At 39.7% G+C, this 16,574-nt stretch overlaps 1 protein-coding gene across 1 annotated transcript in view; it reads left to right on the forward strand.

Moving 5' to 3' along the window:
- Window positions 1-16,574, forward strand: part of VWF (von Willebrand factor) — a 227,928-nt gene that overhangs the window by 25,756 nt on the left and 185,598 nt on the right. Inside the window, exon 5 of the mRNA XM_006891361.1 lies at window positions 11,929-12,050. Within this exon, the coding sequence (XP_006891423.1) occupies window positions 11,929-12,050 (122 nt within the window). The remainder of the gene's footprint in view (window positions 1-11,928; window positions 12,051-16,574) is intronic.

Consider the following 16,574-nt stretch of genomic DNA (forward strand, 5'->3'; position numbering starts at 1 on the left):
CCCCACCCCAATGCCAGCCTCATGCTACAACAGTGGCACCATATAGCATTTGTCCCTTTGTGTCTCTCACTGTTTCTAATGTTCCAGTTCTTTATCTCTTGAGTCAAAGAGATTATCAGAGAAGGAACCCCAGGTTTAAAGGAGATGTTCTATCCCTGTCTTCTCTTGATTTGACTCATTTGAAGCCTTGTTAGAGTTTCATGCATGGTATTTGCATGGTTCCATTCCCACACGAGTGCCATGAACTTGATTTGCGTTGCTGTCGTTGTTGTTCTGTACCAGAGTCAGAATCAACCCATAGCTGATCCTCTGGCAGGTTTGCAGAAGCAGTTATTGCATAGGAGGAAACGGCCCATCCTTCTCCCGCAGAGCAACTAGCTGCCTTGAACTGTGTGCCTTCAGGATTGCAGCACAGCTTCTTGCCACCAGACTCAGAGTCATCTATTTGGTTATCTTAGTGGGCCACAACCACCTCATTTGCACAGTTTCATCAGTCATTTGGTTGGTGTTCCAAAGACTATGGCTCTCATTGCTGTCAAGTTGGAACTGACTCAGAGTTGACCCTCCAGAAAGTTTTCAGAGGCAGATCACACAGGAGGAGATTGTCCAACTTTCTCCCTCAGAGTAGTTGGTGGATTTGAACCATCTACCTTTGGGTTGAAAGTACAACTACTTATTTACTAGGCCACCAGAGTTTCCTTATATTAATTGATTATTTAATTGCACCAAAACATAGTAACTGGTTGGTCAATCTTTATGATCTGATTATATCTTTATTCTATAACCCACTACAATGGCATAAATGAAATCTATACAGAGGAGTCCTTAATTATTTACAGAAAGGCTAGTTTATATGAGTATGTGTGTGAGTAACGGAAGGCAATATGAATATGTAAAAACAGTACATCTGGCACGGGAGCTGCAGTGTCTGATCTTACCTCCACTACCTCCAAAAGGAGGAAGAATCTCTATCAACAACATAAAAAATGTAAAACTGATTCCTATGAGGTCAGATGTGTCCCCATGTTCCTACATCTGCTGCTATAAATACTAACACTAACTAACCCTCCTACAGTTCTTGTTAATATTGGGCCCCCCAATTCATTGGCAATAATCAGAGAACTCATAAGCAATGCTCATTAACAATTATGAGGTTTCTTAGGGCAGTGACAGTTTATAATTTAGGGACTAAACATTCTGGGTCTAATGATTTCGTTTGGACAGTTTCTCAGGTGTGCTCACGGGCAGGTCTCCCTCTGATCCTACCTTGTGGTTCTGGACCAGTGTCACAGACCTTTTTCAGTTCTACCAATGACAGTATTCTCTATGTCTCCCCTTCTACTACATGGCTACTCCACCACTAAGCCTAGATGAAGGTCCTAGACTTTGTTTCTTTAGGTTGAGAGTTTTATTTCAGCAGTTGAAAGTTTTAGTTCAGCTGTCTCAAAATAGTCTCTGGTCTCAAAACGTTTGCTGCTGCTGCTGCCGCTGCTATGGTCTGGGCCTCTGTTTACTGCTGGATCTCTGGCCCAGAAGAACTCATTGCACTCTCTGTCTCTTTTTTCTTGATTATAGTGAGAGTCCCATTTTCTGATTCTGAATCTGCTCAATTTAAGCCTGGCAGGATTGCAAAACTAACCAATCCCATTGTAAGTGGTTTGCACACTTTATTTGCATGTTCCCATCCAAAAGATCCTAATTGCCTTATTTACATTATTAAAGGATTATCCAATCCCCTTGTGTGGACCACAGACACCCCACATTTGTATATTGTTGTTGTTGTTATGTGTCATTGAGTCACCTGAGACTCTTAGCGACCCTATATACAATAGCTCTGAACCCTGCTTGGTCCTGAGCCAGTCTCATCATCTCTGACACACCTATCTCTGTTACCCCAGTTACCGTGTCAATCTATCTCATGCAGGCTCTTACTCTCATGCACTGTTTCTCCACTTTGCGAAGCCTGATGTCCTTCTCCAAGCACTGGTCCCTCCTGGCAATGTGCCCAAAGTATGTGAGACAGAGCTTGAAAATCTTTGCATCCAAGAAGAAACTTGGTTTTACCCTCTCAGACTTGTTTATTTCCTTGGTGGTCTATGATATGGTCAGTACTCTTCTACAGCACCACAACTCAAAGGGATTGATTCTTCTTCTATCATCCTTATTCATTGTCCAGCTCTCTGATGCATAGCAAGTAATTGCAAAGACTATGACGTGGATCAGGTGCACCTTAGTCTCTAGACTGACATCATTGCTCTATAGCACTCTGGAGACGTCCCTGGCAGCAGGCTTCCTCAACGCAGTTTGTCTTTTGACTATCTGACTGCTGTTGTCAAGAATGTTAATTGTGGAGCCAAGCAAGCTGAAATTGCTCACAACCTCAATCTCTTCACCATCTCTCGTGATGCTGCCAATTGGGCTGGTGGTGAGAGTCTGTTTTCTCCAATGACAGCACAGGATAATTTGAAAACCATTACTAACATTTTTTCCTCTTTTGATAATCTTAAATCACTTTAAAATTTAATTAGTGTGGTTTCCTTGCAAAAACCAGATATTTGAATATAAGATAGCTTTTTTTCCCTTCAAGACCCAACTACCCTATAATTAAGGGTGAAAGTAGAAAGAAACCTGGAGAGCTCTGGTGATATAGTCCATAGAGAGTTACACTGTTAACCCGGATGCCACACCTCTTTGGCAGAGTTCCCCAGCAACTCTGTGGGAGAAATGTGGGCAATCTCCTCCCATCTGCTTTATAGCCTCAGAAATCTACTAGAGAGTCCGCTGTGAGTTAGCTCTGACTCAAAAAAACAGCAGCAAGTTGGACTTTTTTGAGTATAGAGAAAGTAGTGACTATTTCTTCTATCTAATTATACTGTGTAATTGTAATAAAACTTTTTTATTCATCTATCTCAAACTTTGTTTCCATTTTCTCCAGCATTAACTTTTTACTATCTAATGGTGGCCTAGTGGTAATAATCTGCACTATAATCCCAAAGGCACAAGCTTGGAATCTGCCAGCTTCTCTGTGGGAGAAGGATGGGAAATCTCCTCCTCTGTGATTACTGCCTCTGAAAATCCACTAGTGGGTCAGCTGTGGGTCACTTCCAACTTGATGGTACACAACAACAAAGCAAAAATATGTACATTTAAGGCTATATGTTGTTGTTATGTGCCATCGAATCCCTTGCAACTCATAGTGACCCTATCTATGTACAACAGCTCTAAACCCTGCTCTATCCTGTGCCAATCTAACTGCCTCTGACACACCCATCCCGATTACCCGAGTCACTGAATCAATCCACCTCATAGAGGGTCTTCCCCTTCTGCGCCATTCCTCCACCCTCCTAAGCATGATGTCCCTCTCCAAGGACCTGTCCCTCCTTACAACATGTCCAAAGTATGTCAGACAAAGCCTCAGAATCCTTGCCTCCAAGGAGTGGCCTGGTTTAACCCTCTCCTGGATGAATCTGTTTTCTCGGCAGTCCATGGTACATTCAATACTCTTCTCCAGCACCACAGCTCAAAGTCATCAATTCTCCTTCTATCCTCCTTAGTCATTGTCCAACTCTCTGATGCATAACAAGTGATTGCAAAGACCACAGCCTGTATCAGACGCACCTTAATCTCCAAAGTGACACCATCACTCTTCAGTACCCTGGAGAGGTCCCGAACAGCAGATTTTCCCATCGCAATATGTTTTTTGATTTCCTGGCTACTGGTGCCAAGAGTGTTGACTGTGGAGCCAAGCAGACTGAAGTTGTTAACAATTTCAATCTCTTCACCATCCTCTAAATCATTATATAGCTGTAAAGCCCAAGTTTAGCTATGTAAAATATTCTTATTTTTGTTTAGTCCTATGAATTTTCTAGTTTTCATTGTGAATTTGTTTTAACTCTGCAAAGTATTTAACAAAGAGGGACCAGTCCTTGGAGAGAGACATTATGCTTGGGAAAGTGGAGGGATAGTGCAAGAGAGAAAAACCCTTAAGGAGATGGATTGACTTAGTGACTGGGGTAATGGGGACAGATGTGTCAGAGACAGTAAGATTTGCTCAGGATAGATCAGGGTTCAGAGCTGTTGCACATAGGGTCACTCTGAGTTGCAGGTGACTTGATGGCATATAACAACAACAACAACAACAACAGCAACGTATTATAACATTTAATGTTTTAAAGTGTTTAGGATTTTTAAAGTTATTCTTTTTTGGGGGAGGGGCGGGGCGTGTACTGGATTTAAGATCCAGTCAGAAACTTGTGGAGATTAGCTAGCTATTGCATGATGTATTTTTGTACAAGGTCCATACATGTTCAAAAAGGGAAAAAGACTCTCTAATTTTTACAGGGTTCTGCAAACATTCACTAAATCAACTTTCTAAATTGTGTTATTAAAAATCTCATGCATTTATTACTTATGATCTGCTTCATCTACCCATTACCAAGAGAGCTCTGCCAGCATTCTCCATGGTGGCAGTGTATCTGTCAATACACTCAAGCTCTTTCTTTTAAGTTTTGCTTTGAATATTTTGAATCTTTGTGATTAGGTCATATGATGATTTTGTACATGCTGAATCATTCTGAATTTGCTCCTTTTTATGTAATGATAAAAGTTTTTATAGTCACCTTTGCTTTAAATTTTGTCTGATATTAATATAGAGCTTCTATTTTTTTCATTAGTGTGTGGCTGATAAAATGTTTTCATTCTTTCAGCATTTCTGTGTAGTTGTGCTTTAGATACATCTTGGTAAACAATTGGATTTTATTACTTTAAGTCAGATTTACTAGCTTAGAGTTTTATTATAGATTTATTGAGATATAATTTACAAACAGCAAAATTCATCTTTTTAGAGTACAGTTCTCTGACTTTTAATAACAGTACAGTGCCACATAATCACCATCACAATAAAATCAGAGAATAGTTTGATCAAACCCTACATTTCTCATGTCTCTTTAGTTAGCTCCTACCTTGACACCCAACCCACAGTTGCCACTGACCTTTTTTCTCTACTTAAGTTTACCTTTCCCTAAATTCATGTAAATGTACTCTTGTGCTAATTAACCTTCTGAGTCTTATGCTTCTTCCACTTAGCATAATACATTTGAGATTTTCCTTTGTTACTGCACTTATTAGAGTTCTACTCATACTTATTGCAGAGGTTCAGTGTTGTAGTTCATCTAGTTACTCTTGATTGTTATCCATTTCTTTGTTTTAATGATCTCAAATCCTCTTATGCTCAGAGAAAAACATGAGAAAGCTTAAGATATATCTGGATTAATGTCAAGGCTCAAAATGTCAAAGACAGGCAGGCAACATTTTCTGCAAATCATCTGCACTCTGTGCTTTAAGCTCTAAAGCAGAACCTGGCTATCTTTTTCTGATTGTACTTCATCAGTACAGATGTGTTTGTTGTTTTGGCACTTCATGTCATATTAAAAATTCTCCAATGTCACCATAATTCAAAGGTACCCTCACGATGGCCATTTGACACAGTGACTCCAACAGTGGGCTTAATTAAATGCAGCAGAGATTGTGAGGATGGGGCAGGATTGGGCAGGCTTTTGGCTCTGTCATACGTAAGGTTGGGATAAGCCAGATTTGACTTGAGGGCAACTAATAACAAAACTATAGTGATTTCCCCTTGCCTCCCTTTAAACACAAACTCAAACTCAATATCAAACTCATTGCTGTCAAATTCCAACTCAAAACAATTCTCCATTGGGTTTGTAATAGGAGGAAAATGCCTATCTCTCTTCTGAGGAGCAGCTTTTGGGTTCAAACTGCCAGAGATATACCGCCTTTTTGGTGAGAAGCACAATACCATCAGACTACACCACAAGAGCTACATTTTCCCTTCATAGATTTAATAAATTTGAATTATGAGCTCATCTTCAGTTTTTTGTTTTCTTTTTGTGGTAAACATACACACCAAAACATACACTCATTCAAGTGAGAAGCACTGATGGTGGAGTCTGGGTTGGCAGCACAACTCTTTACTCACGAGGCCCCCCGAGCTCCTAGATGGTGGATCTGTAGCATGTTATACTCCTGACTAAGACACACAATGTCAACCGTTTTACATGTACAATTCAGTGATGTTTATTGTATTCTTCTAATTGTACACCTATTCTTGTTACCCTTTTCCAAGTTATTCCCTCACCGTGGAAATATTCATTGGGTCCCAAGAAAAACAAATCCCCCTTTCCCTTTCCCTCTATTTCACCATTGGTAATCACAGACAATTTTTGGTTTCAATGAGAATGAAAAATTGAAGAGGGATGGTGTTGCATTCTTCATCACAAAGAACATTTCAAGATCTGTTCTGAAGTACAATGCTGCTGCTGATAAAATAATATCCATACGTCTACATGGAAGACCTGCATTATTACGCACCAACTATTGATGCCAAATGAAGAAATGGAAGATTTCTACCAACTTCTGCAGTCAGGAATTGATTGGACATGCGTTAAGACATATCAGTAATAATTGATGACTGGAATATAAAATTCACAAGGAAGAAGGATTGGTAGTTAGAAAATATGGCCTCGGTGAGCGATATGAAGCTAGAGTTCACATGATGGGATTCTGTCCAATCCGTGATTCATTTTAAGTTTCCTTAAAAATTAAAAAAGTGACTATCTACCTGGAGAGAGCTCTGGTGCTATAGTCTGTAGAGAATTGTGCTCCTTACCCAAAGGCAGTGTGAAGCCACCAGTAGTAGCTCCAGAGGAGGAAGATAACCTCTGAAAAGCCCTTTGGAATTCCAGCTAGGAAAGAGTCATCTCTGATTTGCCATAGTGATGTTTAGCTCCTGTAAACCTGCTGGAGGGTCAGCTGTGAGTTAGTTCTCACTTGATGACAATCACATTGATGTACATTCACCGAATCTGTAGAATGCACAGGAATCTGTGGAAAGAAACAGTAGAAAAGTTCAATGTCAGCAGTTGGAACAAGACCAGGCCTGGCCTAGGTGTGGATCATCAATTACTCATTTGCAAGTTCAAATTAAAGCTGAAGAAAAAGATAAGTTCAAAAAGCCAAAATATGACCTTGCATTTATCCAATCTGAATTTAAGAACCATTTCATTGATGGTACACATAAAAATAATACAATAAAAATTTCAGAAACAGTTTGGTTCATTAAACACTAGTGACTGGAGACCAGACAAGTTGTAGAATAGCAACAAGGATATAATACATGAAGTGGGTATAAGGTTATCAAAACCAGAAGGAAAGAACAAAATGGATGTCAGAAGAGATTCTGAAGCTTGCTCTTGAACACAGAGAAGCTAAAGCAAATGGAAGAAATGATGAAACAAAAATATTGATCAGAAGAATTCAAAGGGCAGCTCGAGATAACAAAGTATTTAGGATAGAACATGCAAAGAAATGGAGTTAGAAAACCCAAAGAGAAGTGCACTCTCAGTATTTATCAAATTAAAAGAACTGGAAAAATATTTTTCATACTTCAAGTTGTAATACTGAAGGATCATATGACCAAGAAATGTTCATCAAAAGAAGAGAAAAGCAATACACAGAATCATTATACCAGAAAGAATTGATCAGCACTGAACCATTTCAGGAAGCACTTAATGATAAAAACCCAATAGGACTAAAGGAAGAAAGGCAATCCTCACTGAAGGCATTGGCAAAAACAGAGGCTCCAGGAATTGACAGAGTATTAACTGAAGTTTAACAAATAAATGCAGCCCTGGACATGCTCATATGTCCACCCTCACCATCGCTGATAACACTTGAGCCCACTGCCACAGCCATTGTGCCAATCCATCTCATTGAAGGTCTTCCTCTCTTTCCCTCCACCTTTCCAAGTATGATTAAGCATGATATTCTTCTTCAAGAAATAGCCTTTACTGGCAACATGCCCAAGTATGTGAGACAAAACTTTGTCATCCATGCCCCCAAGGAACATTCTGGCTGCACTTTCTTTGAGATATATCTGTTTGTTCTTTTGGCAGTCCATGGGATATTCAGCACTCTTCTCCAACATCACAACTCAATGGCATCATTTCTTCTTCTGTAATCCTTATTCATTGTCCAGTTCTCTAATGCATAGCAAGTGATTGAAAAGCCCATGGCCTGAATCAGGAGTATGTTTGCCTTCAAACTGACATCATTGCTCCTCAGCACTTTGGAGAGGTCCCTGACAGCAGACTTGTCTAATGCACTATGTCTCCTGATCTCCTGACTGCTGGTGTGAAGGGTATTGATTGTGGATTCAAGTAAGATGAAATAGTTGACAACTTCAATATTTTCTCCACTGTCATGATATTTCCCATTGGTCTAGTGGTGCAGATTTTTATCTTCTTATATTGAAATGTAATCCATACTGAAGGCTGTACTTTTTTAAATCTTCTGCAGTGTTTCAAGTCCTAATTTTCTGCAAGCAAGGTTGAGTGATCTGCATATGATGAGTCTTCCTCCTATCCTGATACCACATTCTTCTTCATAGAATCTAGCTTTTCAAAAAAAATTGTGAATTTAATGAAAGCTTACAGAAAAGTGGAATTTTTTCATTCATTGTTGCACATTTTCCTCCATAACACCCAGTTTCCAGTTTGCATTTTTGCTCGTTTGTTTTTATATTACTTTGCTCACAAAGTTTATACATATATGTATGTCTGTCTATATGTCTATACATACACACACACACATACACATATAGTGTTTCACACTATTCTTCATTCATATTGTATTTCCTAGAATAATTCCCATGCATTATGTTTTATAAAATCAGTCACCATTGGACCTTACCCATCATTACCCAATCTTTTCAGGTCCGCCCTGGATCCTTCCCATTTCCTTCTTTCCCTCCCTCCACCCACCAAACTGTTTTGCTCAGCATACAGATTGAGTGGGTTCAGAGAAAGGATACAACCCTGATGCATATCTTTCTTGGTTTTAAATCATGTAGTATTTCCTTACTTCCCTTGCTCTGTTTGGACAACAGTTTCTTGGTTTAAGTCCAGGTTTCATATATCGACTAGAAAAGATACATATTTATGCCCATTAAAAAGAAAAGATCCAAGAGGATGCAGAACAAAATTATTAATATCGGGCATAAATAAAATATTGCTAAAAACCATTTAAAAACAACTGAAGCAACTCTGGAGCAGAAAACTTCCAGAAATTCAAGCTGGATTCAAGAAGGTCATGAAATTAAGATCATGGCTGATGTCAGATGGAACTTAATTGACAATAGAGACCAAAAGATAGACATTCAATTGTGTTTTATTGACTATGCAAAGACATTTGGCTGTGTGGGTCATAATACATTAGAGATAACATTGGGAAGAATGAGAATCCCAGAACACTTAATTGTTTTCATGTGGAACCTGTTCAAGAACAAAGAAGTAGTCCTTTGAACGGAAAAAGGAGATCGATATTCCATGGTTCAAAATCAGGATGGATGTGTGCCTTTCAAAGATCAGAATGCCTGGTACACAGTAGAAACTCCAGAACTTGAGGAAGGCTTTCCTTTGGTTTCCTTCATACATTAGTTTCCCCGAGTTGCCACAACAAATAACCACACATTTCTCAAAAACAAATAAACAAAAATGCTGGTGGCATGATCCCCAGAGAGTTATGCTGCTAAGCCAGACAGTGCCTCGCTGATGATTTGGATCCACCAGCAGTTCAGAGGAAGAAAACAAAGGCAATCTCCTCCCGGCAATTTATAACCTCCTGAAAACCTGACTTAAAAGAACAGGAATTTATTTGATTACAATTCTGGAGGCCAGAAGTCAGTGTTAGGATTGAACTCCTTCCATAGACTCTAAAGGAGAACTTGGCCCTTGGCCTCTGCTAGCCTTCCTTCCTTGGGCTGTCCTTTCATTTCTCCAATCTCTGCTTGCATCTTCACATCACCTCTTCCTTGGTGTGTCTCATTTCTCCCTGCGCTGAGCTATAAGGATATGTGTGATTGCGTTTAAGGCTTACACAGATAATCTAGGACAAGCACTTCCTCTAAAGATCCTTAACTTAACCACATCTTTGTCATAAAATAATATTCACAAGTTCTGAGAATTAGTAAGTAAATGCATCATTATAGGGGAGGAACAGGTTTTTTTCCCCCTGCCTACTACCTCCAGGTGCCAGCTGATTACTCTTCCAAGACCTTATTTCTTTTCTTTCCCGCAGTAATAGCTGGCTTCCTACACCAAGTGTATCATTTTATCCTAAAATATGTGTTAATCTTCTAGGACTGACTTGACTTTAATGCTTTACTCTTCTAAGACTTCTTCATGAGTTTCTTATCCTAATGCTCTGAATTTTCTTTGTAATGAGAATTCAACAGTGATATTAGGGAACTACTTTGTACTATATCGTGGCGATCCATGAAGATCTCAGATGGTATAAATGTTTAATGTATTTGCTTCTTAACTATAGGCTGGAGGTTTGAGACCAGCCATATGTACCTCAGTAAAAAGACCTAACAGAAATCCAAAGTCTAAATAAACTTTCATTAAAATTAATAATTGGGGGAAAAAAGTGGAAAAACTTAAAAAAAAAAAAAAGACCTAACGATCTACTTGAGGGAAATAGCCATTGAAAACTCTATGGAGCACAGTTCTCATTCAATTAGATCATAATAAGTTGGAATCAATGGCATCTGCTGCTTTTGTTTGTGTGGGGCCATGAAGCCCTCCACAGTTGGCTGTGGGTGGATGACAATAGCATGACTACTTAGAATACTAAACACAGAATCTGTGAGCATTTGGAGGATGAACACAAACACTGAGCCCTGAATTAAGAAGCTCACAGTAAAGGAGGGTTGAAGATATAGGCAAAAAGAATGTTAGTACCCAACCCGATGAGAGCTTTAATGTAGGTATGTCCAAGAGGCTGAAGCACAGAGAAAGTGTACACCCAATCCAGACTAGGGTGAGGGAGGAGGGGTAAGGTGGTCCTCAACATAAGACAGAGTAATGAAGGGAACTAAATCAGTTCTGTTATAAGCCAATACCTCTATACCCCCCCATTTCCATATTATTACCATATAGTATAAATACTTTGACTTTGGAGTTTGGGAATATTACATATAAACTTACATCTTCAACATCAGAGCTTTTTGTTTCTTTAGTTTTACATACATTAAGTAATTCTCTCACTCCTAAACAACAAACCAAAGAGCAGACAGTTGTAAGTGTTGTTATGTGCCATTGAGTAGCCTGAGACTCATAGTGGTCCTATACACAATAGCTCTGAACTCTGTCTTAGCCTTAGTCAACCTCACTGTCTCTGACACACTTACCCCTTTTACCCCAGTCATTGAGTCAATCCATCTCATCCGGGGTCTTCCTGTCCTGTGATAGTCCTTCTCCCTTCCAATCATGATGTCCTTCTCCAAGGACTGGTCCTTCCTGGAAATATGCTCAAAGTATGTGAGATAGAGTTTCAAAATCCTTGCTTTCAGAGAGCAAGTTGGTTTCACCCTTCCCAGGACAGACCTGTTTATTCTTTTGACAGTGTAATTGGTCATAATTCAAACATGTAAAAAGTCAGTATAGCTGGCCCAGTCAGGCTTCTTGGAGGAAGAGGTTTTTTGAGCTGAATTTTGAAGAATGAGTGGAGATAACTAAGACAATAAGATGAATGGAGAAAGTTACACACACAGCTAGAAAGGTATGCAAAGTGTGGAGAGACGAGAGTGGACAACATCTTTTTCATTAATTTTCCACGTCATCTTATTTTTCTCTATCTATTCAGCCACAATTCACCAAACATTTGCTCATTTCCAAAGCTCCATGTCCTTGTGGTATTATTTTGAGCACTGTACAAAAGGCACTCCCCACTCACATGTGTGTGTTCTAATGTAATAGAATATGACACACTTAATGACAGGCATAATTTTCACTCAGCTATTCTGGGATAGCTATAATTGAGCCATAATGTTCCTGAAACTTTGTTCTCCAGGGCTCTTGACCTCAGACCCCTATGACTTTGCCAACTCCTGGGCCCTGAGCAGTGAACAGCGGTGTAAGCGGGCATCCCCTCCCCACAACTACTGCAACATCTCCTCTGCGGAAGCACAGAAGGTAGGTGCAGCCCAGCCTGGGGATAGTAAGAGTGTGACTTGTGTAATTAAAGAGACCGAGAACACCAGATGTCAGGCCTTCCATAGAGAGAGCAATAGACTCACTTCTTTGGGTCTCATTTACTGTTCAGTGTTAGGTCTCCATGGACTCCTTTCTTTCTGTAAATCAACTGAGGTTCGAGTTTGGTAAACTATGTCTTTAATGCAATTCTTCATTCTGTCTATGTTTAAGGATGGAATACAAGTGCATGTGGGTGAAATGAATTCTCTTGGTTCTGAGTGGTGCCTGAGGATGGAGGTTGATGTTCTGTGGGAAGAAGTGGAAGCTCCAGTGACCTCTGCTTCATTCTTAGACTGGTAGAATTACACTTCCAACTTTGGGTGTGCAGGGAAAGATTGCCTTGTCTCATTCTACTTAGCCCTATTGCTAGTAATACAGAAGCTCTTTTTCAGATCTTTCCTTCTCCCAATGCCCTTCATGATCTCATGAACTATAACCTCTCCCTGGAGAAGGAAGGACTGGTCAGATTTACATCTGTCCCTAGCAAAAGGCCTTTTGTATATTTCTGAGTGTGAGTCTTGGGAAGGATGATCCTTCAAGTGAGGAAAGTTTTCCTTGGTTAGACTGATCTGGACTGGGGGACGGAATATGGCTCTGGGATGAATCCTTGTCTACACATGACTTGTTGTTTTGAAGCTGCATTTAAATATTGAAAATGTAAAGAATAAGGCTCCTTGGAGGTGTTGTAAGTCGTATTTCCCAGAAGCCGGCTCTGAAACAAATATAGGTGTAGGGATCATTGGAGAGTCCCTAAGAAAGAGCAAGGATATGTAGAGATGGCTGAGTCTGACCTCTACTAATTCCTCAAGGGTGAACTACTCCTACCAACAATATCAACAATAGAAACCAATTCCCATGAGGTCAGGCACACCCCCTCACACTCCTGTACCTCTTTCTATTAATTCCAGCATCAATTCTACGTGCCCTTCTAGGTTTGAAATCCATCAGAATGGATTTGCAGAGCACGCAGAACCAAACTCACAATCAAAGGGTTTATTATGGAAGTTAACAAGTTACAACTAAGGCTGGCAACAGGATGAAATCTTTCAGTCAGGACAATTTCTGAAGTGTGCTTGCAGGCTCCTCAGCCTTTAGCCTCGCAGCTCTAAGCTAGGCTTACAAAGCTCTCTTAGTCTTGTCAATTAAGGCATCTTCCTCTAGTACTCCAACAAATTTGGAAAAAGGCTCCTCTCTCTTATTCTGGGGGGTAGCAATCCCAAGGTCAGCTCTGTCTCATGTCAGGTCTCTGGTTCTCTGCTGTGGTTGTTGCTGCTTCTCCTGTAGGCCTGGTCAGGAATCTTTGGCCTTGAACGATACACACTGTATTCACTGCTACTTCTTCACTGGTGGTGATATTCCTGAATTCTGCTGCTGAATCCACTCAACTTAACACTGAGACTACCCTTGTGTATAGATTAACATGCCCTATTTGCAAATTCCTACCCATTTGTGTGGCAAAATAAAAGTCAATGGCTAGGAAAGTAATTTGACAATAAACCCTTGACACCACAGTCCCTCAGGAGCAGCACCTATGAGTTAGTGAGAGAAATAGGCTTGGACATGAGTAGAGTTGAAATGTGATGTAGTTACATGCCAGGCCTCAGCTGGCCCCTCCAGAAGCTAAGAAAGTTGGGGTAGCTCTCCAGCGATGTCCCATAATGAACAAGGGTATCAACCCTGACCATTCAGGCATTGGGTAGACGCAGATTGTCTCTGGGAGGAGGAGAGGAAGCTCCCTTTGGCTGAGAATAATTCCTGGGGATCAACTCAGCCGTAAGCCCTCAGTGGCTGAAACTCTTGGCAACTGATGGATTGAATTTTTTTGGCTCTTATGGGATGTCCACTATAGAGTAACAATCTAACTGTTAAAACTTATACATGAGGAGGACAGATACATATTAATACCCAGGATGGCTGCTTTGATGGTCCTTTGCAGACAGTCATTAGTACATGGAGATGTCTACTGAATACACACAGCCGTCACTCACCACTGAGCAGCACAGACCTGCACTGGGCAGATAGGTAGATGATGTTTTATAATTTTCTTCAAAGATAAGGAAATTAAAGCTACAACAGGTTCTGCAAGTGCCCAAAGTCACGCAGCTAGTAAGTTAGGAGTTTATAACAAACTTGGCTTTGCTCTCTTTACCTGATTACCCACGTTGTTTTGCCTTAGACTACTCAACATGCAGACTCTTTCCTTTTTTACTTCTGGAATTGGACTTCATGATTCTAACACTTCCTTTTCATTCTCAAACCTCTGTGTGTTTCTGTGAGTTGGGCTGGGGGAGAAACAATATAATAGGTCTAAATAAATATCCAATAAATGAACAAATGAGAATTAAGTGGATTGACTAGTGAAATGACCAGATGAGAATTCACCTAAGGATTGTCTACATCCTGCACAGCAGTTTATTTACTCAATGCTATAAACAGGTAGAGCAACACCACCTCTCTCCTACACAATAAATAAATATTGCATGCTTTTACACACACACACACACACACACGAACATGTCTCATTATTATCTGGTTACTCATCCAACAGTCCTTTTCCATAGCCATGGAACAATTTTATCTTATGAACCACAGAGTGTGTTGAGTTTGGGGAAACATTGTGGGCTGATGCCAAACCCATTTGTCTAAATCATAAACCCAGGTAATTTCTAATTTATAAACATATACATTCCAAAAAACTTTTTTTTGGAGTTCTGATGGTATAGTTGCATTGCTAACCCAAAAGAGTATTTTCTTCCTTCTATTTCTAGGGTTTCAATGATTCTAGGTCCTCTAGTTAGTTCACAAAGTCTGTATCCTCTAGAATGGAGTCAAAGAATATTGTTCTTATTAGAGAGCTGCCAAGTTGATTCTTACTCGTAGAAACCTTCTGTGACTGAGGAGAACTGCCTTTTAGGATGTTTTGGATTGTAAGCTTTATAGAAGCAGAGTGCCAATACTTTATCCTGTAGATTAGCAGGCATGGGAGTGAACTCCAAACTTTCAGTTATAATCTGAGCACTTAACCACTGTACAACTGTGGGTCCTTAATCTGAAATAAATCACTGCCAAAAAGGACTAATTTATAACTTTGATAACTTTGAGAGGAGGTTCTGCAGGTGTCAGAGGGGGAATCTGTTTTCCGTTGAAAAGAAATGTTTGAAAACTGGCTTTGGCAACCACTTGGACCTTGGCAAAATGGTAAGTCCACATAGTCTGTGATCAGGGCACTCATTTGCTTTGTAATTTTAGACATTTGTCTTCTTGAAACCTCAGTTTCAACTTGTGCAAAATGAACCTGGAAGGAGGACGTAGGATGAGGGATATCATCGTTGATGTCAGATAGATCTTGACTGAAACCAGAGAATCTCAGAAAGATGTTTACCTATGTTTTATTGACTATGCAAAGATATATGACTCTGTGGATCATAACAAAAGCCATATTTTGAATTATTTGAATGATTCCAGAATACCTAATTGTGTGAACTTAATTACAGATTAAGATTTTTTTGTTAAAAGACAACAAGGGAACACTGAATAGCTTGAAATCAGCAAGGTATATGTCAGTATTGTATACTTGCACCGTATCTATTCCAATAATATGAGTAAATAATCTGTGAAACTGGACTATCTGGAGTAGAATATCACAAAGGATTGGAAGAAGATTCATCAACAACCAACAAAACACAGATGACACAACTTTGCTGCAAATGGAAAAGACTTGAAGCACTTACTGCTGAAGCTCAAAGACTATATAGCTTTGGGTGTGGATTATACCTCATCATAAAGGAAAATAAATCATCCTGTGTCTTCTAATCAACAGTATCATGATAAATGGAGAAAAGATTGAAGTTCTCCATGATTTCATTTTTCTTGAATCCATAATCATTATCCATGGATGCAGCAATCAAGAAATCAGATGTATGTTGCATTGGCAAACTTGTTGTCATTGACCTCTTTAAAGTGTTAAAGAGCAAAGATGTCATATCAAAACTAAGATACACCTGGCCTAGGCCACAGTGTTTTTAATTGTTTTAAATGCATATGAAAGTTGGATAATGAGTGAGAAAGAATGAAGAAGAATTGATGCCTTTGAACTGTGTTTTTGTTGTTAGGTGCTTTCCAATTAAGTATGTCTCAGAACAACACTATGAACAACAAATAGGAACTTCGTCTTACCCTGTGGCAATCTCACAATCCTTGAGATGCTTGAATCCATTGTCACAGTTCCTGTGTCAATCCATCCTGGGGAGGGTCTTCTTCTCTTTCTCTGACTGTTTACCTTTCCCAGTGTGATTTTTTCCCCAAGGACTGTTCCCTGTTCACAATATGCCCAGAATAAGTGAAACAAAATATCATCATCTTTCCATCTAAGGAGAAAACTGGCTGCACATTCTTCAAGACAGACTTCTTTGTTCCTTTGACAGTTTCTGGGATAGTCAGTATTCTTCTCCAAAGCCCCAATTA

Source organism: Elephantulus edwardii, unplaced genomic scaffold (assembly GCF_000299155.1).
Source record: "Elephantulus edwardii isolate Elephantulus edwardi_28Jun2011 unplaced genomic scaffold, EleEdw1.0 scaffold00096, whole genome shotgun sequence".
Lineage (NCBI taxonomy): Eukaryota > Metazoa > Chordata > Mammalia > Macroscelidea > Macroscelididae > Elephantulus > Elephantulus edwardii.